Source organism: Eleutherodactylus coqui, chromosome 1, assembly GCF_035609145.1.
Source record: "Eleutherodactylus coqui strain aEleCoq1 chromosome 1, aEleCoq1.hap1, whole genome shotgun sequence".
Taxonomy (NCBI): Eukaryota; Metazoa; Chordata; class Amphibia; order Anura; family Eleutherodactylidae; genus Eleutherodactylus; species Eleutherodactylus coqui.
The window spans coordinates 453,572,402-453,594,514 of record NC_089837.1 but is presented as its reverse complement, the minus strand read 5'-3'; the positions used below and the strand labels follow the sequence as shown (position 1 = coordinate 453,594,514).

At 43.7% G+C, this 22,113-nt stretch overlaps 1 protein-coding gene across 2 annotated transcripts; it reads right to left on the bottom strand.

The window, feature by feature from the left end:
* Positions 1-1,490: 1,490 nt before the first annotated feature.
* Positions 1,491-21,753, bottom strand: RCBTB1 (RCC1 and BTB domain containing protein 1). 2 transcript variants are annotated; one of them, XM_066583812.1, is made up of 12 exons: positions 21,682-21,753; positions 16,871-17,038; positions 15,774-15,924; positions 15,058-15,224; positions 14,418-14,576; positions 13,240-13,347; positions 9,754-9,893; positions 7,984-8,174; positions 7,667-7,793; positions 4,282-4,433; positions 3,762-3,892; positions 1,491-2,382 (listed from the first exon to the last, which is right to left on the bottom strand). In XM_066583812.1, exons 2-12 carry the CDS (start codon positions 16,994-16,996, stop codon positions 2,242-2,244), a joined length of 1,593 nt encoding a protein of 530 aa, XP_066439909.1. In that variant the 5' UTR covers positions 16,997-17,038; positions 21,682-21,753; the 3' UTR covers positions 1,491-2,241. The 2 variants fall into 2 exon arrangements, with proteins under 2 accessions (XP_066439909.1, XP_066439903.1); XM_066583806.1 differs by lacking the exon at positions 21,682-21,753 and adding an exon at positions 21,317-21,445.
* Between the last annotated feature and the right edge of the window lie 360 nt (positions 21,754-22,113).

Genomic DNA, 22,113 nt, shown 5'->3' with positions numbered 1-22,113 from the left:
TATATGCATGTTGGAATAAGCCCTAAAGCACTGTGAACTTTGTCTAGGCAATCAGAGTTTTGGACTTAAGTGCCTCTGGGTCTGTGTGCACAAAAATAAATGTATGCACTTCCTGAAGAGAGATCCCGGAGTGTCCTGTTTAATCTTGTACTACAGTAGATGCTTCCTAGAAATTACTCTATCCTCCTCTGGTAAATCTGGCAGTACAGCTTTGGGCGCTCATGACTTTGGGGTGTACAAACTTACTTGACAAGTGCAGCCTCTGTCTTTTTCCCTTTTAAGGTAACCAACTTGCAACTTTTCCCCCCTTTCTTTACGCCACCTCTTGTCACTTAGTTACTGATGGGCAACCCTATTTCGAATTGTAGGACAAGACTAGGGTGTGAGTGCTCTAACTAGGCAAGAAAATACCAGGGAGAAATTCAGGTCTACTAGATTGATAAACTTTGTTTGTGTTTAAGTGCATATTATAGATTAGTTTTTTTTTTTTAAACTGGTTTTATGGGCACCACTTGCATGGTCAGCATTCTGTGATGTTTTAACTCCTTTGTTGGATGGGGAGGTTTACAGATGCCTTTCAAAAGCTGCCTCTAACTTGTACATAGGGAATATACAGAATGGTTATCTTTAAGTGCCTTTAACTATATCAATTTATCTTTAAAAATTTTACCCCTTTCCATGTGCACTTATGCATTATTTTAATAGTGTGATAATCTGTCTAAATACAGCTACAAGGACAATTTTTGGGGTTTGTAATTCTTACGTTCTGTGTGAACAAAGCCCATGCTAGAGGTTCTGTTAAGAGCCTCCACGCCTCTATCTATAGACAGTGGATTGGAAAGGGTTAAAAAGGAGTTCTCTGTTTTTCCCCCATTGATGGCCTGTTCTCAGTATTGAATAGATCAGTGTGTCCACCGCTGCTGGGAATTCCCACAATCAGCTGACTACTGATGCCATAGTCCCTACAGGAAGTGCAGTAGGCAGATTGCACTGAACACCGTGCAGCACAGGAAGGTATTGTAGGTGCCTTCTGATGCTTTAAATTAGTTATAGATAATATATTTAAAGGGGTTGTCCAGTTACCAGACAACATCCCTGCAATAGGGACAGACTGTAGTAAATAACTGAGCATTACTTACCCGGATCCCAGCAGCAGCCTGGCTGCAGTCCTGACTTTTGTTGCAACAGCCTGGGTCACCAGAAATCAGGCAACAGCTGCAATGGCATGTTCCCAAAAGCCTGTCATCATGGTGCTCAGGATGTGAGCACTGATGCCAGCGGTGATGCTGCAACCTCATTGGCTGCAGACATCACCTGACTTATGGGCAATGTCAGTGGTCACAAGAAACACCAGGACCATAGCGGTAGATTCCAGAGGAGATCTAAGTAATATAACAGACTGAGTATTGCTACAGTCAGCCCCACTGAAGGGATGTTGTCCAGCAACCACACAGCCCTTTAAACCTTTTGTAAGAATGTACAGATAACAGTGCTGCACCAAGTTATTTATTGTACAAGGCATTGGGAAGGCCAGTAACAGCCCTGGCCACATTTTAAGAACGCTTTAATATCTTAATGAAACCTAGTGCAACAAAAGCAAAAACACGTGCAACATAACAAAACATAAAAAGCAAAGACACAATAGAAACACTACAAAAATTAAGAATCCTGTAGATTAATTGCAAGGGAAACTGAAAGTTGCAAAATACAGAACTTTCTAATGAAGAGAATGCTATTGTAAAAGTCCAATATTACCACTTATTTAGATCAGTTTTTTTTCAAACTAGACAGAACTTGCTGAGCTTATATCCCATAAAAGGCCATATGCTGTTAATATACATAGCAATGAAGCTGGAGTTCCATTATTGCGGCTTTTAAGATCTACAATCCAGTGCTGTCAATTAAAGTGCAAGTAAAGAAAAGTATAAGGAATGCAGATACAATGCTGTCTCCATAGAAGAGATGGTCAGGACATCTGCTGACAGGCAATTGAACTGAACAAGACCACATCACACGTGTGGCCTGGGCCACATTCAGCAGGTATTTCCTCCATTTCCGTTTAGACATGCGGTGGCAATTTAATTTAGTACAAAGTTATAAAAAACAAAAAACTAAAATGCAAGCTTTAGTCCGGTTCCTCATTTAAATAGTTAACATACTTCTGCTACTTATTTACTTTTGATACGTTAAATGTCCAATACAGTTAAAAAAATACAAATGCCACAGCTTGTGTGTGGGGCATCAGTTTTTAAATCCTCCACATTGCCCTGCTTTCACAACAAAGTCCTTAAGCAGCATGCCATCCATCCGCCAAAATGCCATGGTCTGCGTCACTCCCGTTAGATGGTTGACACAAAATTTGAAGCAGAAGTCTTCCAAATCCTAAAGAGGGAGGGAAAAACAAAAAACACCACAAGATAGTAAGTTTGGAATTCAATGTTTTAAAGTAGCATGTTCATTGATGCTTGGAGTAGTCTATGGTGCAGAGACATCCATTTTTGCTCCATAAATCCATTAGATTGAGTCTTCAATAAAGTGAGAATATTGAACAAAGTGGAAGGTGTGCACAAGGTTAAAGCCGCTTGCAGCGGTTTCAGCTCCAATGAGCCTTACGTCATGTTCAGACCAGAGTTATGGGTTTCAGTTTTCCTGCTCCAATATGGCAACAGGTAGACCGAATCCCTGGCTGATCCATTTTAGGATTTAACCGAGCAGAACCTGATGACTAAGGATTTCTACACCCTGGAGAGCACGACATTGGGCTGTGAAACTGCCAGATATCGTGCGATGTCCCTGCCAATGTGAAGCATTTGTGTCAAACACTTCCCATCACTTCAGTACAGTTGTGATCCTCAACAGGGAAACCTCCCAACCTTAATTCAACGGGAAGCCTCACACTGTGTGCCATGTGTTCCAGCTTCGTTGAAAACAATGTGCGATGCGTTCCGAAGGAACACCCAAAGAAAAACACGCCGCGATTTATTGCAGCAATTCATGAAAACAAAACTAATCTACATGACCTTATTCAAAAGAATACATCTTTACATCTCAAATCGCACAAACAGAGCACGATTTTCACGGCCGTGTGAAAGCGGCCTACAGTGTTCATTTCCTGTCCAGCATTTTACTGGATGAAAGTCCTACAAGCAGGACTTTTTGTATCCGGCATTTCATGCCAGAACTGTGCCAGAGTCTCGAGCCTCTAGTACAGAAGTGACCACCACATTAGATTTCGTTATAGATTATGCCAACCACCAAGTATTTACCTGTGACTTGTTCAAAGGCAAATGCAAGATCCCATACTGTAAAGCAATATGCTACAAAGTTCTGCTGTACGACAGAAGTCAGAAGGCTCAGCTGGAGGACTTTACAATCAAGGAAAGCTACTCAGCACAAACCAATCCTGCTGATCTCTGGATTCAGCCGACCTCACTAACGCTGCGCCTTCAGAGCAGGAGGTTTGGCTGTGAAGACATTTTACAATGTGGAAGAACGCTTCATAAAAAGGTGAAGAGTTTTACAGGGTAAGGCTACATTCACATAGGAGAGCGTGATATCGGGCCGAGTCTGATATCACACCAATTGGAAGATTTTGATTCAAAAACGCATCGATTCTGTGAGTGATTTTTCGGGCGCGTGAAAGGATTGCAAGCGTTTCCCCATTTACTTTAATGGGAAACATCATACGGCATGCGAGTCAGTGTCTTAAGCCATGAGCGAGTCCTAAAACCAAGTTCAAGAGCAATAACTGAAGGATTTACCTTTGCCTCATACTGGACTGCAGCGGAGTGTAATAGAAAGGCATTTTCCACGGTTATCCCCCTCTTGATGATGTGCTGACACAATTTCTTTAGTCTATTTTCACAGTAGGATGTTGCGAGGTCTAGGAGTCCTGGAAATAAAAGCAGAAAATTAAGTTGATGAACTACTAGGCCTAAGGGCTCCTGCACACTGCCGAGAGCAATATCGGTATGTGATGTGATTGGCACCCAGGTATCGCTCTCGCAATTCTTCTGCAGCCCTGGATGCAAGGAGTTTCTGCATGGAGACAGTGTCCTATCCCAGCAGGGCTGAAGGAATCTCCTGCCATGGCTGTCACAGCTGCAGCAGGAGATGGTATTCTTCTCCCATTGCTTCCTATGGGGCTGGCGGCAGTCCCATTGAAATCAATAGGAGATGCTTGCGATCCTCTGCCACTGCTGTGAAATATGTTTGGAAAAAAACTGGCGTAGGCAACGCTATGAAGCATAGATGTTCTGAAGAGTAGCAAATGTTAGGTACCTATAGCGTCTTCTGGCGGCAGGTCTACGGTGTCTGTATACAAGTACTGTAAGAAGGAGTAGTACACTGGATATGAAAACTGGTTAATTTCTATTACTTCCTTGGAATTTTCATTCCAGTGAGACTGGAACATTGTGCGGAAGTGTTCACATCTGAGAACAGAAAAGGCATAGTCATATACACAGTCATGCCTACAGCATCACTACATCCAGAAGACCTCTTCACTCAACACTGGCCTGCACAATTAGGATTTCTTTGAAGTGGACACTTACAGAAAAGACATCAGCGATATGGAGACAAGGCAGTAAACACAAAACCACAGTAAGTTGTTTACTGAAAGTCAGGAGAAGCCTAAAGGCCCCTTTACACGCAAATGATCTTGCAAACGAATGGCTTGAAAGATTTAGCAATATATTTGCATAAAGTGTTAGCTGTTAACACTTTATCATCTTCATTTGCATGTAAAAGGACCTCTGAGTTGTTTGCAGAGCTCAGCTTGTGTTAAAAAAAACAAAACACATACCCAGCTGTGCACATAGCTACCACAATATTCCATTGTTCTCACGGCTGCTGGCAGATTGCACTGTTCTCCCTGCGGCACGTTTTACACAAGCTGTGCGTAGAACAGGAATGTAAGAGGAACGTTGTTTGCCCAGTCTTTCAGCGGCTGAACGATGGATTTTAAGTAAACCAAAATAAATTGTTTAAACGAAAACTGTACGATGCCTGCGTTTACATGCAATGATCATCATTCAATGAAAGCAATCCGTGCGGGGACCGCAGAAGAATGGAGCATGTTGAGATTTTTCATCTATGAGTGGAAACCAAAATTGGTTTTCCCTCGTGCGCATGAAGAATCACTTTTCCATAGCATGCTATGGGTGGTATTTGCTACGGAATCTGGAGGCGGACAGCCGCTCCAGATTCTGCAATTCAAGTCAGCCTGTGTGCATGCACCCTTAGAGTACGTTCATACATAGCAGAAAGGTTGCAGTTTTCAGGCAGCGAAAAATCCACAGCATTTCTGCATCAAATACAGCACAGCTGGTGCAGAGTGACAGATTCAGCTGCAGATCTATGCTCCCCTCTGAATACAGCACACTCCCTGCCAGCACCAAGAGCGCAGCACACATTGTCATCCTGCAACAGCTATTGAGTGCTGCCATCTTTCCCTCTGCAGAAAGTGTACATTAGTGCTTGACATGGTGGGCAATGCTTCACTGCAAGAAAAATCGCAGCAATAATAGCAAGTTTGCTTGAGATATCTGAGAGTCAGTGCTGCCACTTGCAATTTTCTCGAGAGACAATAGAACTTTCTAGTGTTAAAAAACATTGCACGACAATTGCAAGTTCGTGCGATGCAACAAAACAAGGCTCCATAGGGAAACATGGGCAATTAAAAAAAGTGCAAAAAACTGAAGATAGAACATGCCAATTTTTTTTGTCACACAACATTGCACGAGTGAAAACATTGCACTTCCATTTTACTGCCTCAGAGTGAATGCTGAGCCATCTCATAGAACATCCAAGCGACATTTGGGGAGCCATGCCTCTTCCTCACACGTACAGGCACTGTGAGTCCTGAGCAACAACCCCCCCCAACCAAACTACTGATGACCTATCCTGAAGATGGAACATTAATAGTATGCTCCTTGGAAAACCTTCAACTTAGCGAGCAATTACACTTCTGTTAGAACAAACAGAATTCTAGCCAACAGCTCTGTTTTTGGAATAGAGAAAATTCCCCCTCCCTCCCATTGATGGGGTTTAAAAAAAAAAAATAACCCCCCCCCCCCCCCCCAAAAAACAAACAAAAAAACCCTAAAAGCCAAAAAGCATAGGTTTCAGTTTTTAACTTAACAGTGCAGTTGTCTGCAGCGCTATTTTCCTCCATTAAAAATGGAATTCAAACAGAATGGAAGCAAGCCAAATTTTTGATTAAATCAATGGAGCGGGGGGGGGGGGGGGGGGGGAATTTCAGAAAGTTACCAAATCCAAGTTCAACTTTGCTACATTTGTAACCCATCATATGGTGGCTGGAGCATGGCTTTGATGAGACTGAGGAAGGTGGGCCTGGCAGACTTTGGCACCCAGTTACATAGGTGCTGCAGGGAGGGATTATATTTTCATTGTTAGGCTGGGTTCACACATGGCGGATTTGTCGCGGATTGCCGTTGCATATCCACACTGTGGCAAAACCGCTGCGTTTGCAGTGCAATGCAGCACAAACGAGATTTGCCAAAAAGCTGTTCTCACAGGACGGATTTTTTACACACAGCCGCAGTGCGAAAACGCAACTGCGTCGCGGTTTTAAAAGATGCAGCATGTTCATTTTTTGGTCTTTTCCACAGCGCTTTTTTGTCAATAGACCTCTATGGACGCAGCCAAAACCACACCAAATACGCAACAAAAGTAGAAGCGCTGCGGAAAAACCACTTGCGGATTTTTCCGCACGAAAATCCGCAAGCACAAATTAACCTTTGAAGCGGTTTTGCCGCAGAAGCAGTTCTTCTGCGGCAAAACCGCAACAGAGAAAACGTGGCAAAAAAGCGGCAAATCTGCCAGGTGTGAACCCAGCCTAAGTCATTATCAGATTGCAAGGCCATCAAGTAAAAAAGCCACAAACCAAAATCTTGAGGCTTATTAACATGGCCGATTTTCACAAGATTTCTGCATGGCATGTGTTTGTCTGTTTTAATATGCATCTCAATGCACAATTTGCATACCAGCACGATTTTTATTTTCCATTATGAGTATTGAAATACGCCATTTTTCAACATGAACACTGCATGTACAGCAAGCCGGTCTTGAAAAACCTCACAGTTGCAGGGAAAAACAAAAACAGACTTACGAATACGATATGTCGTATTTTTTGGATTAATACGGTACTCAGCGATGCAAATTCAGTCTTCGCCACAGACTATGTGAAAGATGTACGATTGCTGGGGCCCCAACACTAGAATGGGTTCTTGAGCTCCAGGAGGAGTCTGAATAATAGTGGTCAAATATACGCACTGCTGCTCTGCTCAATATATATGGGACAAGAGAACACCCGGCCATGTCAGCAAGTCCCTATAAAGACTGAATGGACCACCACTCTAAGCTATTCTCAATGGAGGCTCAGGATTGACATTTATCGTCAATCCTGTGAAATGAACATTTGATAGCTCCTATAAGATAGGCTAGCTGAGAACCATTAAGAGCACAGGTAGTCTTTATAGGATTGTTTCATGATTGGTAAAAACTGTCCTGAGACAATCCTATAAACAGAAGTCAAACCACTACTTGAAAGACCTTGCTATAAAGCGTTGCAGAAGATTACTGCTCTTTATCTGCACCGTGTCAGAGGCTTAATAAAAAAAAAAGTAAAAAAGATATAAAGTACCTTATTTTCAAAACTGCTTTATGGACATGAATATCTTTTCCTTCCACGCGGAATCTCAGGTCTGCCGTTTGTTCACTATCAAACTCCCTCCTTAATGACTCTGCAACTGTTAGAAAGTCTTCAGGTTCTAGATGAAATATAGAATAGGAGACTGATGAGAAGTCCCACATCTTCCAGTAAATCACTATATAGTGTAGAAGCCAATCCGTATAAATTATGGGGAATTTCAGCTCGTTTTTCTATTTATTCTGAATGCAAGTTAAGAGCCAACATGACATGCAAGTAAAGGAGACCAGAGCAGCTGGAGAAGGACTTACCTACAGAAAGCATGCGCCACATGACTGGTGGGTTGGAAAAACAAGCAAATACATCATCTGTACAGGTGAAGTTTGTGAGATGAGGAGCGAGAATGATCTGGCCCCGACAAGGGCCCCACATGTACACTTGTCCACTTTGTGACCGGGCAGCAGATGTATGAGATGAGTGACAGGCTGCAATCTCCACTATTCTGCAAAAAGATTAATATTGGTTGTTTACATCAAGAGACTCTGAAGAGCTTCATAAGAGTGTCAGAACATGTGCAGTATATATTACTTTAATACTTTGTAAATAGCATAAGAGTCCCATCAGAAGTGAAACCTCCAGAATGGTCCTCAGATAAACATGTACTTGAATTCCACAAGTCAAGTGGATGACGTTAAGCCCCATTCACATGCAGTGGAAAAGTCTGTAGGGCCGAATTTAAAACTGCAGCGAGTCAGTTTACGCCGAATTGAGTCCTGCTTGTTTTGATAATCCACAGCAAATCCTGTATGTAAAAATGGATTTTGCCACAGATTTGCAGCAAAGTCCATGGCAGGTTTTCTACAGCGGAAAATACATTCCATGTTGATTTATTTAAAATCTGGTGATGTTCTAAAAGAACCGCAAAATTTCACTGTTCTGGGAAGGACCAATTGTTGGGGACAGTGAACCAGTTCAATAGTATGCCGATGCCAAAAGTGAGCCTAGTGTTCAAATCTGGCCAGGAAGTTGATGGGGCAGTGGGGGTGTTTGTCAGATTTCATCTCCTCTTTATTAATACACAATGTCAAACAGAACTTCACCCATTATCCTCCAATTGCCTCGGTGAATTTTGAATACAATTTTGGGCTATTAAGCAGATTCAGATGTAACCACAGAAATTAGTGCTGCAGGAGGAGTTCACCAGTTGTCTGTATAGTATGGTGTTCTTACCATATTAAGAATTGTTGAATACTGGCCGTGCCAATTTCTGTGGTTACAGCTCATGCGTTTGCTAGCAGTCTGTTTTTTTAGATCGGCCAGAAGATGTAAACTATGAAGGTCACATACTTTAACATGCATTGCAGTTTTATTAAAGGGGTATTCTGGGACTTTATTTTCTCTGTCAATGACCAACAGGTCATCAGATGTGTGGTGAGCCAAGTGGTGGGTTCCTGTCAATCAACCAATTCCTGGAGTCAAAGTCACCATGGTCAGTGCAGGAAGCAGAGAGTGCTGACCATAGTGCAGCAGACCAGGCTGGTATTGCAAATGCAGCTCATATTTAACTCAATGGAAGCAGCACCTGCAATACCAACCCTGAACGCTGCACTATGGTCAGCACTTCCTGCGCTGACAGCAGCCCTGGGAATCAGCTGATCGGCAGGGACCTGCTGCTCGGATCCCTGCCAATCTATGAATGACAAACAAAATAAAAAGGGGTATTCTAGGACTTGAGAGCAGGTTTCCTTTAAAGGGGTTGTCCAGCTGACTAGCCAGGTCTTTAGGCTCAGACTAACAAATAAAAAAAAGTTACTCCTTACCAATCCCATTCTACAGTCAATGGCTTCCCTGAGCCATGACCCTCTATAGCCAAGTAAGTCAGTGTAGAGCGGGACAATGAAATTGGACAAGGTAACCACCAGAATGGGAGCAGGACATTAATATTGTGAGGGACTTCATTATGCCAATTTTAGTCCACCAGAAATTCATTTACGTTGCTAGCACAGTTTTGACTGAAAAGAATATGTCCCGCTAGAATGTCTTATGTGGCATAGTCAGTGAAATCCTCCAGTCTACTATACCTTTCATTGGTCTCAACTTTAACTGGAGAAAGCTGGTTGCTTTTGTTGCCAATACCTAGCTGGCCGTTGGTGTTGGCTCCCCAGGAGTAGAGATAGCCTTGGTCAGTCAGTCCCATAGTATGGCTGTAGCCACATACAATCTGTAAGGAATTACAGAAGATGAAACATTCCTCAGATCTACGAGCACGAGATCAGCTATACACAGATAATCTACTCCAATAGAAGTGGCCCAGTGTTATCACTTATGGTTGCACCATTAGGCAGCTTTCAGACCAGCGTATATTCCCTTGTATTTGGTCTGTTTTGCAGAATAGAATACAAAGCCAATCTAGTCACATGGCTGTATATTCAGTCTTAATGCAGCATGATCCTTATTTTCTGTATTTGCTTAATATACATAGGCAAATATTGATCTAATAGTGCTGAAATACTGACGACATTGCAACCGTATGTCATCTGTAAAACATAACAGATCCGTATTATAGGCTTCATACAATATGCTAGTCTGAAACTAGCCTTAGTCTGTAACAGTCAAATAAGGAGTTATTGTGGAAAATGCATAACAAAGTTTATAGAGAACCGCTATGCAGCACAACTGTCGAGTGAAAAGTTGTTAGGCAAGGACATAATATATCAGACTTCTTTAGCAAGTTAAAAACCAGCTGTATACATTTTGGGGTAAATCCTTATATTAGAGGCATTTACCCCACCAGGAGCAGGAAGACCCAAGGTATTAACACCAGGGATGAGAAGCAGACTTCTGGTCCACCTGGTTGGCAGCACCTCCACCACTTGTTCTCTACAACCTTCCTCAAAGGCCCTGGGCTCACACAGGACTCAGGCTTGTGCTCCATCCTTTTGTCATCTTCAGCTACGTAGCATGTGCATGCCTGGATACAGTAATTTTAGTCTTTTATCTACCTTTTTACAATAGAAGTACAGTGTGTACACGTTTGCCCCATTTGTACATTACTCTAAGAAAAAAACAAAACAAAAATAAAGTTCAGGCCTTCAGTTATGTGCTACTGCAGCTAACTGTAGTATAGACACCCCTCAGCTGAAATAGTAATAGGTTAGCCCAAGTTTCAGTTGTGCCATTTTGAATTAACCCTTTCCAATCCATTTTGTATCCTGGTTTTCCTAGGGGGCTTACTCTTTCTGCTGTTATACAATGGCGCTATCTGTTGGCTAAAGCCAGTACTGCATGAGGTGACACATTGGATAGGCTCCGACAGCAGAGAGGCTGGCAATATACAGTAAGAGAACCACGGACGGACGTCTTCCAACATCGTACCTGTACAGCCTTAAATCATAATGTCTTCAGATGTCAGACAGTGGATTGGAAAGGGTTAAAGTTACAGTACTACTAAAAAAACTACAGCAATGCATCAGTACTGGCACATGTGATTACACAGTGACCATCCACTGCAACTACATGCATATATCACTACTGATCGCTAACACACTTGGACTTCCCATTCCAGCTGCTGCCCAGCAATTAGCAAGGAACCTCAGTTACATCAACCTTAGGGCTTCTTCAGACAACTGTACATCAGGCAGGTATTCACGCCGGCTGATATACGTCGTCCCTCTCTGCAGGGGGAGGAGGCTGGAAGAGCCAGGAGCAGTGCACTGAGCTCCCGCCCCCTCTCCGCCCCTCTGCACTATTTGCAATGAGGGAAGGCAGAATGGGATGGAGCTAATGTCCAAAACTTAGCCCCACCCCTGTGAACGCCTCTGTATATCGGCTGACGTGAATACCCGGCTGATATACGGTCGTCTGAATAAGCCCTTAGCATGTTGAGGCACCCTGCTTTCACATGGGCTGCAGTTAACCCACATTACGCATCCAGATCTGCCCCTTAATCTGCTGTCAAAAATTCTGCACCAAACCCTCATCTCTGCAGATTTTGAGGCAGAATGAGGATTTTCAATTCTTCCTCAAAATCCAACTTCAGCCATGCAGATTTCTGCAGAATTAACCCTCAGCTTGCGGCGTTTCCTGACTGCTAATTCCGACTATGAAAGGTCCCCAAGGGTGCTTACACATGGATGTAATATACTACAGAACTGTGTAGAATATTCCTTTGTGCAAAGAGAAAAAAAAAAAAATCCTTGTTTCCAACATGCATATTTGATGTAGAATTCAAGATGGCAGAGTGCAACGGGCAATTTTACAGAAAAAAAAAAAATGCAGAATTGGATGTGTTGATTTTGATAACAAATACTCTATTGTACGAAAGGTCCCTTATGGCTTACTCACAGGTGTATATATGATGTCTGTAAAATACGCAGTATGCAGGTAATACTCATGTAATGTGTATTTCCTGTGCATGTTAAATCCCAAATGCCTATATTGGTGTGTATTACCTGTGTAATAACCAAAATAGGACATGCTGCTTTTTTCACGTCTGGATTTTGCGCATGGCTGTGTGGGTCCCTCCAACTTCTCCAATGTGCAGTGGAGGTTTTTTTTAAATCTGCTTTCACGTGCGAGCTGCAGACGTGCCGTCCATTGGACAGCTTCCATCGACTGCAATGAAAGCAGTCCGTGCGGGACCTGCAGAAAAATGGAGCATGCTGCATTTTTCCCCCCTGCGCGTGTGATCTGCAAATCGGGAAAACTGACATCCACAGTCTTTAGTTACCTGTGGATGCCAAATAATGGTCTATGAGCTGATTGCACTGTGGATCGCACATGTGAATTCCACAATTCAATTATGACTGGACATGAGGCCAAAGGGTGCAGTTAAGTGAGCACTAGCAGCTGCTGCAAGCATTTTCCCCAATTGTCTGGCTGCACTTGCATCCCAGCAATTGGCACTATTTCACGTCATTAACACTTCTTCCAGTGCCAATTACCAGGCTGTACCCTGCACAACTTGTTAAATGTTGGGAAACAATGCTAGCAGCTGCTCCTAGTGCTCATGTAATAGTGGTCTTAAATGCTTACTTAGGGCTCTTTGCCACGGTGCTGACGTTTTTTAGGTTTTCACGTCTACTCCGTATAAGTGCCTGAATGGGCTTTTTTCCACGATCATGGACAGCGTTTTCTCCCCCATTCACATGATTTTCCCCCCCGCTAAAAATGACAAAGACGCACCCTGCAAAAACCCTCACTTGAAAAAGCCTCAGGATGACTTCCAGTGCTTATAGAGGCACCTGTAAGCTTTTCACAGTGTTGGACGCTGCAAAAATGCCTCACCCTGCCTTCTTTCCCTGTTCCCATAGGAGTCTATTGAACCTGCCAGTGTATATTGGCCAAAACATAGCTCCAGAACTATGTTTTGGCTGAGCTTATGTGCGCCGGCCACGCATGTTCTTTTTTTCGTGCTGCCGGTGTATTTACTTGCCGTGAACGGCTGCATTGGAAATCAATGCTTCACATTTCTACCGTATATGTGCCTGGGCATGATAACTCGCCGTATATGTGCTCCTGGAAATAAAGCCTTAAGGATATTGGGCTACTACATAAGTTTCTCTCACCTGAACTACACACACTTGATTAACAAACACCACTTTGCAGGGAATTAGTTGGTTTCCAGTTCCTCCAACTCCAAGCTGACCAGTGCCATTATATCCCCAGCCGTAGACCTAGACCAAATGCAACAGGTTTATAGCAATTCACCAGATATCACATTTATTTGGTCGTGCCACGTTCACAGACAGGTTTTTCATGGTTAACCATCATGATTTTCTTTATTTACTTCTGTAAATAAGTTGGAGAAATAGCCCCAGAACGGTCTCACTACAGCTCCTGTAGACAGACATGACATTTTGTACAAATCTCCCCATAAAGTCGCATGGGCCCTCTACTGGAACTCCTACATATCTCCCCATATTTGGAGAGCTAGGGGAGGGGCTAGAAGGCTTTCCCAAGAGCAGGCGCAGGGCTAGAGGGATTCTCTGAGATTGTTCCCTAGTAAAGAGTGGGCAGGGCTAGGAGGCAGACCCCACTAATCCCAGCCCCTCTCGGCCAGAGAATAATCACTATGCGCATCCCTCTAGCCCCCACCCCCACTCTCAGGGAAGCCTTGGGAAAGCCTTCTAGCCCCTGTCCCCATGTCTCCAAATGTGGGGAAACATGCAAGATCTCTGTAGCCCCCCCCCCCCCCCCCCCAAATCCTTGTTAGCGCGCGCTGGGTGGGGGATTTAAAGGCTGTTTTGCGACCTTCCATTGAAAAGGATGGGCCATTTCGTAGATATTTAGTGCAGAGAGGCTTGATTGAATACACTGCATGGATTATGAAACCAATGATTTTTAGTGGTTTCATTCTCATTTTTCCCCAGCGCTAGAAAATCTACCGCCAGTGCGCAAGAGCCCTAATGCACACTGCTCTGCTCCCATTGGGTAGTGCTGATCACATGAGCAGCTATAGCCAGAGACCATGTCTAGTGCATTTTAGTCTAACACTACCAACACTGTACAGAAATTAAGTAGTTTGAAGATTGTGTCAGTCATCTTGAACAGCCAAAAACAAGACCCGAACCGGAGGAGTGGAGGGACGGCAGAGAACTCCTCACACATTTGGAGTTTTGCTTTGAAGGAAACAGGTAACTACTTTTCTTCTCTTTAGCGTATTGAAGACAACCACAGAGAAGAGTCAGAATGTCATACATTTCTGGGATCACATCTCAGATGCACATGATATATTTTGCCTCACCTGTCCGTTGTCGGTTATGGCCATAGAACATGTTGGTCCAGCTGCAACTGCAGTTACTACCTTGGTGTTTAATTGGGCGCACACTTTCCGAGCAACTGGCTGATTTGCTGTGGTCCCAGAACCAATTTGTCCGCAGTTATTGTATCCCCAAGCATACACCTAGTGAGTAAAAAAGAAACGACAAAATACATGGCAAGTCACCTTGAATGTACTACACAGAATGGCCCACAGTTCACATTACAGCTCATGTAGAGATAACAGAAGCAAGAAATTAACTGCCTAGTGACACTGCCTTTTCCTCCCAGCTTTAAAAAAAAAAAAAAAAAAAAAAAAAAAAAAGACACAAAACTTGTTTGTCCATCAAACGCTGATGTCTGAGGTAAGAGTTGTATTTTTCATATTGTACTTACACGAAAAAAAGTGACAAAAAAAGTTGTTAAGGGGTTAAAGTTGTTCAAGTTTAATAGAACAAACTATTACAGGAGAATACCAGTAGGAGACAAAATCACCAAGTCACTAAGAACAAAGCAAATGCGAAACTGAAGCAGTGTTACCCTTGGTTTAGTCCACAGACTCATCTGGCAATTAGTGACAAAATGCTAACTACAAACTGCAGTTTTATTAATTTACTAAACATTACCTCTCCATCTGCTGTTAAAACCATGGAGTGATGGGAGCCACAAGCCACTTGCATCACCTTCTTTGAGAGCACATCAATGCAGATCTGAAGGGGTACTGTACCTTGGACAGTGTTACCGTTCCCAAGCTGGTTATAACCATTGTGCCCCCAAGCATAAAGCTCGCCATCTGCAGAAAGAAAAAAAAATTAATAAGATTTTGTACTTGCCATTAAGACTCATCCATTTCATTGGGTGGGGTAATGGGAGAGATTCATCTAAAGACTGGTTAGAGCTGCTGCCACTAGGAGGCGAATACTAAGCAAAAAGAGTGTTAGCTCCTCCTACCAGCTATAACCCTCCTGCTAGCCAGTAGAAACAGCAAGTGGGATAAAGACAAGTTACAAATCAAACAGTAAAAGCGTTAGATGCAACAGTTAGAACCAACCAAGTCATGAAGTTACCTGAAAGCGATGCGCTATACAAAGAATTTAATTTTTATTTATTTATTTTTTACAATGCAGATCTCTTGCATACATTACATGTATGCTGGCTACTCATTTTACCAACCTCAGAAGGATTGAAGGCAGAGTCAACATTGAGCCAGCTACCTGAACCACGTGGGAATTGCACCTGCAACCTTCAGGTTGTGAGCGAGAGCTTAGGACTGCCTTAGCACTCTCCGGTACACTAGGTTGTACATCATGATCAGATAAGCTATTAAATAAAGATTGCATACCTTCGGTACAGACCAGAACATGCGGGCCGCTGCCATAACTAATGCCAGTTATTTTCTTGCCACAAAGGATGTCAAGTCTTCTTGGAGTCATAGTGCTTTGATTATCTCCTGTTCCCAGACAATTACTGCAATTTTGCCCAAATGCAAATACCTGAGAAGAAAAATTTAGTAAACAGTTATGAAGTCTGAGTAACTTAGTAGTACAATTTTCACAACTATTTTGGGGTAACATTAAATGGCTAAAAACACTGCCTAAAATTGCCCCCCCCCCCTCCCCCAACATGTGCAAAAAGTTTTCCTCTTCAGCATACATTGGTGTGGTACTGTACATGTTGACCCCCCAACCCCCTCTGTATAGAAGTGTAGATTTCAAGTTTCAGTGGCACAGATTCTAAAATCCACAAAGTGTTTAACCAAGATGGTCACAGTACAGGTGTCCGGGCCATGATCACATTGGCATCAGAGGCTCAGTACAGAGTTTCCAGCACAAAGTATTAGACGCATTAGCATTCTGCACCATTTTGTCAGGGAAAATGCCAAGTGGTATGCCAACTTCTGACAGACCTCATAGTATGTTCCAAGCTGGATATTCTGCCATTTGTCATTTCCATCATATCTGACCCCCAACAATCAACTATTCACTCAGGACAATTCTCTTGTGCATTGAGCTGATGTGCACCAGAAGTCTCCATGCAGAGGTCCAACATGGCATGGCAGGCAGCTCCTATTGAAGTGAATGGGAACTTAAAATCACTGATTGTAGTGGTTCCAGGCAGTGACCCCTCAACCAGCTATTGATGCCTGCTGTGGAAAGGTCAACCATTTAAAGCCAAAATTTGTTCTGAATGGACTAACAGAGCCGCCAACATTATGGTCAATTGTTGGTTTTCAACCATTGTGCCCCTAATAAGGCCAATAACTCACACAAGGGAAGAATCACTCCATACGTACAAAATCAAACTGGGCATATGCTGTATTACAGCACCGTGCAACACAGTGTACGGAGGCATAATACAGCTGTGTACATGAGAACATGTTCAAAAAGGTGAGATTTGTTGTAGTTACAAGAAACAGCAATAATGTTAACCGGCACTTACCTCATCATTGTCAGTGGTATAGATGACTTCATTTGCACACGTACCAAACACACATGCTTGACGGATGGAGGCCACCTCTTGGGCAGACAGCAAAGTGAATAGCGGCCACTTCCCAAAATCCACCATACTCTGAATGGGTTTCTCAACAGGTAGGGGCAGTCTGAAATACTAAAAAGCAAAATGAAAACCAAGTTATTATAAAGGCATAAAACTGCATCATAGTTACATAGTATGTTAGGCTGAATGAAGACAATGGCCATCTAGTTCCTCCAGAGGAAGGCAAAAAAACAAAAACAAACCAAAACAAACAAAACACAAAACAAAGAGGCAGAAGCCAATTAGTCCATTCAAGGGAAGAAGAAAAAAAAAAATTCATTCCTGACTCCATAATGGCAGTCAGAATAACCCCTGGATCAACCTTTTAATTACTTAATTGCATTCATTCTAGGCTGACAATCATTTTTTGAAATGGTTAAATAAAGAAAAAAAATTGCACAATGTCTTCTGCAGCTTTTACATATACCTGTGCATAGAAACTGCAGTCTGAGTCTCAACAGATTGTCAGCAAGGCTGGACCAACTGTTTGGTTGCTCTCCGCTCCTGAACATACCTGGCTATTTAAAAAGTTTCTTTCTTGTGCTCATAAACTAGCTGAGAGGAGAGATAAGGGCTGAAAACTAAGCCATCAGCCCAGCCTAAAAAGCCATTTACACGGGACGATTATCACGCCAAGTTTGTTCAAGGCTTTAAGCAGGCATTTGAAACCCAGTACTGAGCCGCCATTCATTGCAAAGGGTTTTCTCAAAACATTTCTTGAAGGGTTTCTAACGGGCGCTAAAACTAACGCTGTATGTTCCATTTAGTGCGTTTTTAATGATCCATATAACTCACTGCAATGATGGGGTGCGTTAATCACGTTTACAAACTCTGTTCTAAAGGGCGGTGTTTTTACAAATGCCTGTGAGTGGCCTTAGCCATTCCTCAGCCATTGAGCAGTGACACCGCTCAGATGAGCGCTTCACCTTGCTTGCTGTAGGGATCAGGGAGGGTCTCTGCTACCATACCCCTGAGCAGTTAAAACCTTTGGCATCTCAAGTTTTTAGAAAGCAGTTACTTTTAAAGAGGTATTCCAGGACTATCTAAAACATTCTATGGCTGACCAACAGATGATAGTCAAGGACCCGACGCTCAGATCCCTGATTAGCTGATTCCCGGGTCTGCCATCACTGTGGTCAGTGCAGGACAGCGCCGACCATAGCACAGTGGTTGGCATTGGCACTGCAGCATAGCTCCCAATTAAGTCAATGAGAGTAGTGCTGAAGTATTAACCCCAGCCGATGCGCTATGGTGAGTGCTTTACGCTCCTTGCGCAGATTGCTATGATGGCAACAGTGGGAATCAGCTGGGCAGCACCATCAATAGAAGTAAGAAGCCCAGGAATACCGTTTAAGTCAGTGATGCCCACTAGCTGTCAGGGCACTGCATTTGGCCCTCATAAGAAGGGTGTTTACTATTCAAGATGCCCCCTGACCCACTTCTATTTATCTCAGGGTTCTGAAACGTCAGACATGTAATGATATAAGTCTCTATAAGTCAAGTTCCAATTTGCAACTCTGAACTGATAACGGTCTTTTACAGGTGCTAAAGTGGTGCGAGGCCAGATAATGGATCCAGTAGCATGCAAAGCAGTCATCAGGTTCCTTTACTTGAAAGGCTGCACACCAAAGGAGACGGTTAATGTGATGAAGGTTTTTGGGGGAGGATTCCCCATTATATGATGTAGTCAGGAACTGGCATCGTCAATTCAAATGTGGTCGGATTTTGGTGGAAAATGCTCCAATTCCAGGGTGACCCACTCTGCTATTGATGGAAACCATCCAGCATGTGAAGGCTGCCATTCGGGAAAATCACTGCGTAACCATTCGTGACCTAGCCCAAAGTGTCAAGACTAATGTGGGCTCCATGGAGAAAAATAAAATCATCCAAGACCATCTTCATATCCATATGGTATCCGCTCACTGGGTTCCCCAGCTGCTCACACCTTTCCAGAAGCAGGAACTAGTTGAATGCTCCCAGGCTCTTATGACGATGTGCCATGGAAACCAGGTGGACATTAACAAACTGAGCACACGGGATGAAAGCCGAGTCTATCACTGATCTAGATACTAAAGTCTAGGCGATGCAATGGAAGCATCCGGCCTCACCACCTCCAGAGAAGACATGTGCCTCGGGCGGCAAGGTCATGCTCAGCCTTTTGGAACCTGCGCGGAGTAGACTTGATGCATTTACTTGCAGAGGGTACCATAAATATTATGGCATATTATGCTTCATTGCTGTGGAGATTACAAGAGGCCAGCAAGCCCAAGAGACGTGGCATGCTCACCAAAGGGGTCCGCCTTCTGTAAGACAATGCCTCATGTCACAACTAACATGTCGCCCAGATAGAAGCACGCTGCAGGTATGAAATTCTACCACATTTGCCTTATTCACCTGACCTCCACCTCATTCCAACAATGAAGTCATTTTTGAAGGGCAAGCATTTTCCAGATGAGATTTCGATTTCTGAAGACATGGCTTTTGGTGCAACCTGTCGCCTTCTACAAGCGAAGTGTTTACACTTGGATAGAGAGATGGGAGAAGTGTGTCTCTAGGTGGCACCAATGTAGAGAAGCACTAATAACTCTGCCAAGTGTCGTTACGCTCAGTCCACAGGAAATCTTTAATCCCTTAATGCCTCAGGGCGTACACTTACACCATGCGGATGGCATGGGATTGGAAGTAAGCCAGCCGCATCCGGCAGAAGTTCTGCAATGCCTAACCATGGCAATCATAGCAGTTAAGCATCAAGTCCCCTACAGGGATATAAAAAGTGTAAAAACACACAATGGCAGAATTGATGTTTTTTCCTTGCTAAGAAAGAAAAATAAAAAATAAAAAAAAATAAAAAAAACAGTAATACAAGTTTTACAATAGTCTATGTACCCAAAAAGGCATCAATAACTATAGTTCACCACGTAATAAACAAGCCCTCATACCGCTATGTCGATGGAAAACAAAAAAAAAAAAGTTATGGCTTTTGGAAAGTGGAGATGAAAATCCCAAAGATTGTTACGTCCTAATGGCCATGTCCTTAAAGGGTTAATGAACAACCCCCGTACATGAGACCCTGAGGGGAAAGCAAATTCAAAAGCTCCCTTCCCAGAGATAATTATCAGACACATCTAATCGCCTGACCTGTCAGTTTTAGTCGTTTGAGCACCTTTCATGCAAACTCTGCATTGTGTCACTCTTCTTGATATTGTACAAGTGACAACTGGGCGTTGCCATCCCTTCATCAATCAGGCGCCCCGGCACAGTCAGCAGTGACACGACAGCATAAGTGCGCTTTCACACGAGCGCAATTTAATAGTATATTACGTGGCGAATGCATTTAGTGAAAGTTTTAATTTTCACTGACCCATTCACACTTGCGCAAAAAAAATTATGCATATAATATGCACCCCCCCCCCCCAAAAAAAAGACAAAACGCAGCACGTTCTATTCTACCATGTATTCTGCGCAATAGAGCCCCATTGCCTTCTATGGGTGCTTAAACACAGCTAAATTGGATATGTGCAGTGTTTATATGCAACACCGCCAAGCGACAGATCGGGTTTTTTTTTTTTTTTTTTAAGCGTGCAATAAATCTATATATCTATATATCTATATATACACACATATACACACACACACACACACACACACTTTTTTCCCCCCTGCCATAGAGTGGTAAAACTCCACTTTATACACCCAGCGTCTTACAACACGCTGTGAGCCAGGTCTTTCACCGTTACACGCACACCATACGTGGTGAGTGGAGACAATGGACTGTCATTGTTCGATGCACGCTGGCATGCGGACACGTTGTACTGATACGCAAGAGAAATAAGTCCCAGCTCGCTCCATCTCTCCGCGGGCGTACACAGTGCCGTACGCAGCCCATATGCATGCAGCCCTATTAGGCTATTAGAGACGCGTGAAAGGAGCGCTTCTATAAGAACCAGTAAGGGCCCCTACAGAAAAATAAATATCAGTAAGTGGTCTACTGCGCAAAAAAGTTTGGGACCCTCCAATTTAGATGACGTTCTCAGACTGATCACCGATATGGCTTTATTATTGCACTAGACTGAACAATCACCATGGAGACATTGTAACAAGTAGTAATTCCTGCCCACCTGACTGCTCCACAGATCAGCACAGCAACCAATACAGAAGCGAAAGTGCAATTAAGACAGGAGATGCAGCTGCTCCCCCTACAGGACAGGAAGTATTGCACTGACCCGCACACCAGAACCCTCCTAGTAAGTAGTACTACAAGTCCCAGCACTTCCTGCCAATGTTTTGCATCATGGCTACTCCGGACAAGCCAGTGTCCGCTGTCCTATCCGACCCTTCAAATATACTTACCGTCTGCACTGGGGACACCGGGGCTAGAGGGGTTTCCTCACTCTCAGAGGTGCAGGCACAACTGGCCGTGCGGCTCCCTCTGCGCGCCTGGTACCAGGTGCGACGGCGACGGCTCTGCCCGTAGTGAAAGACCCGGCGAGGAGGAGCAAATGCCATGTCACGTGATACCGTGTCAGCCTACAGGAGAGGCGGGAGCAACGCAGGATAAATACTGTTCACTAATTGGCTGTCGGCTCCATTGAAGAATCTGATTGGTAGCCATGTTCCCGCCCCCTAACATATAATACATGTATGGCGGATGTAGAGGCTGTGAGAAGGTGGAAGTGGTGTGAGGCGCTGATAATGGTGGGAGATCATAAGCGTACCGTTAAGGGTCGCCATGGCGACCGGACCCTTGCGCAGAGGAGGTCCACAGCTTCCGATGGAGGGTTTAGGTCGCCTCTCTACTCACCAAATCCAACAGGACCTGTGGTCACTTAGCAACGCGGATCACATGAGCCGACTCCGGTCATGTGATCCGGTCATGTGATCCTCGATGCTATGCCCACAGGCCCTGGACTTTCATTTAGAGGCTGTCAGGGCACCACAGGGGGGAGCAGAGAGGGGAGTCAATCTGTCTGTCTCGCTCCCCTCATATCTATCTACGGCTGGTATAAGTTAGTCATCTCCCTGAACTTTTGCCCCCAAGTCTTTAGTTATGCCTCTGGTTCCCAGGACTACTTCCAAGCATTTCCCCTTCTTTATGATGTTTCAGAAGAGGAGCCTGGTTGTTTGCCCCCCCACTTGTCAGCTCTTGA

Coding starts and splice junctions, on each gene's coding strand:
- RCBTB1 (XM_066583812.1), bottom strand. CDS start 16,996: ATGGTGGATTTTGGGAAGTGGCCGCTATTCACTTTGCTGTCTGCCCAA. Junction 14,577..15,057: donor TTTTAACAGCAGATGGAGAG/GTAATGTTTAGT, acceptor TTTACTCACTAG/GTGTATGCTTGGGGATACAA. Junction 13,348..14,417: donor CCATAACCGACAACGGACAG/GTGAGGCAAAAT, acceptor CATTTGGTCTAG/GTCTACGGCTGGGGATATAA.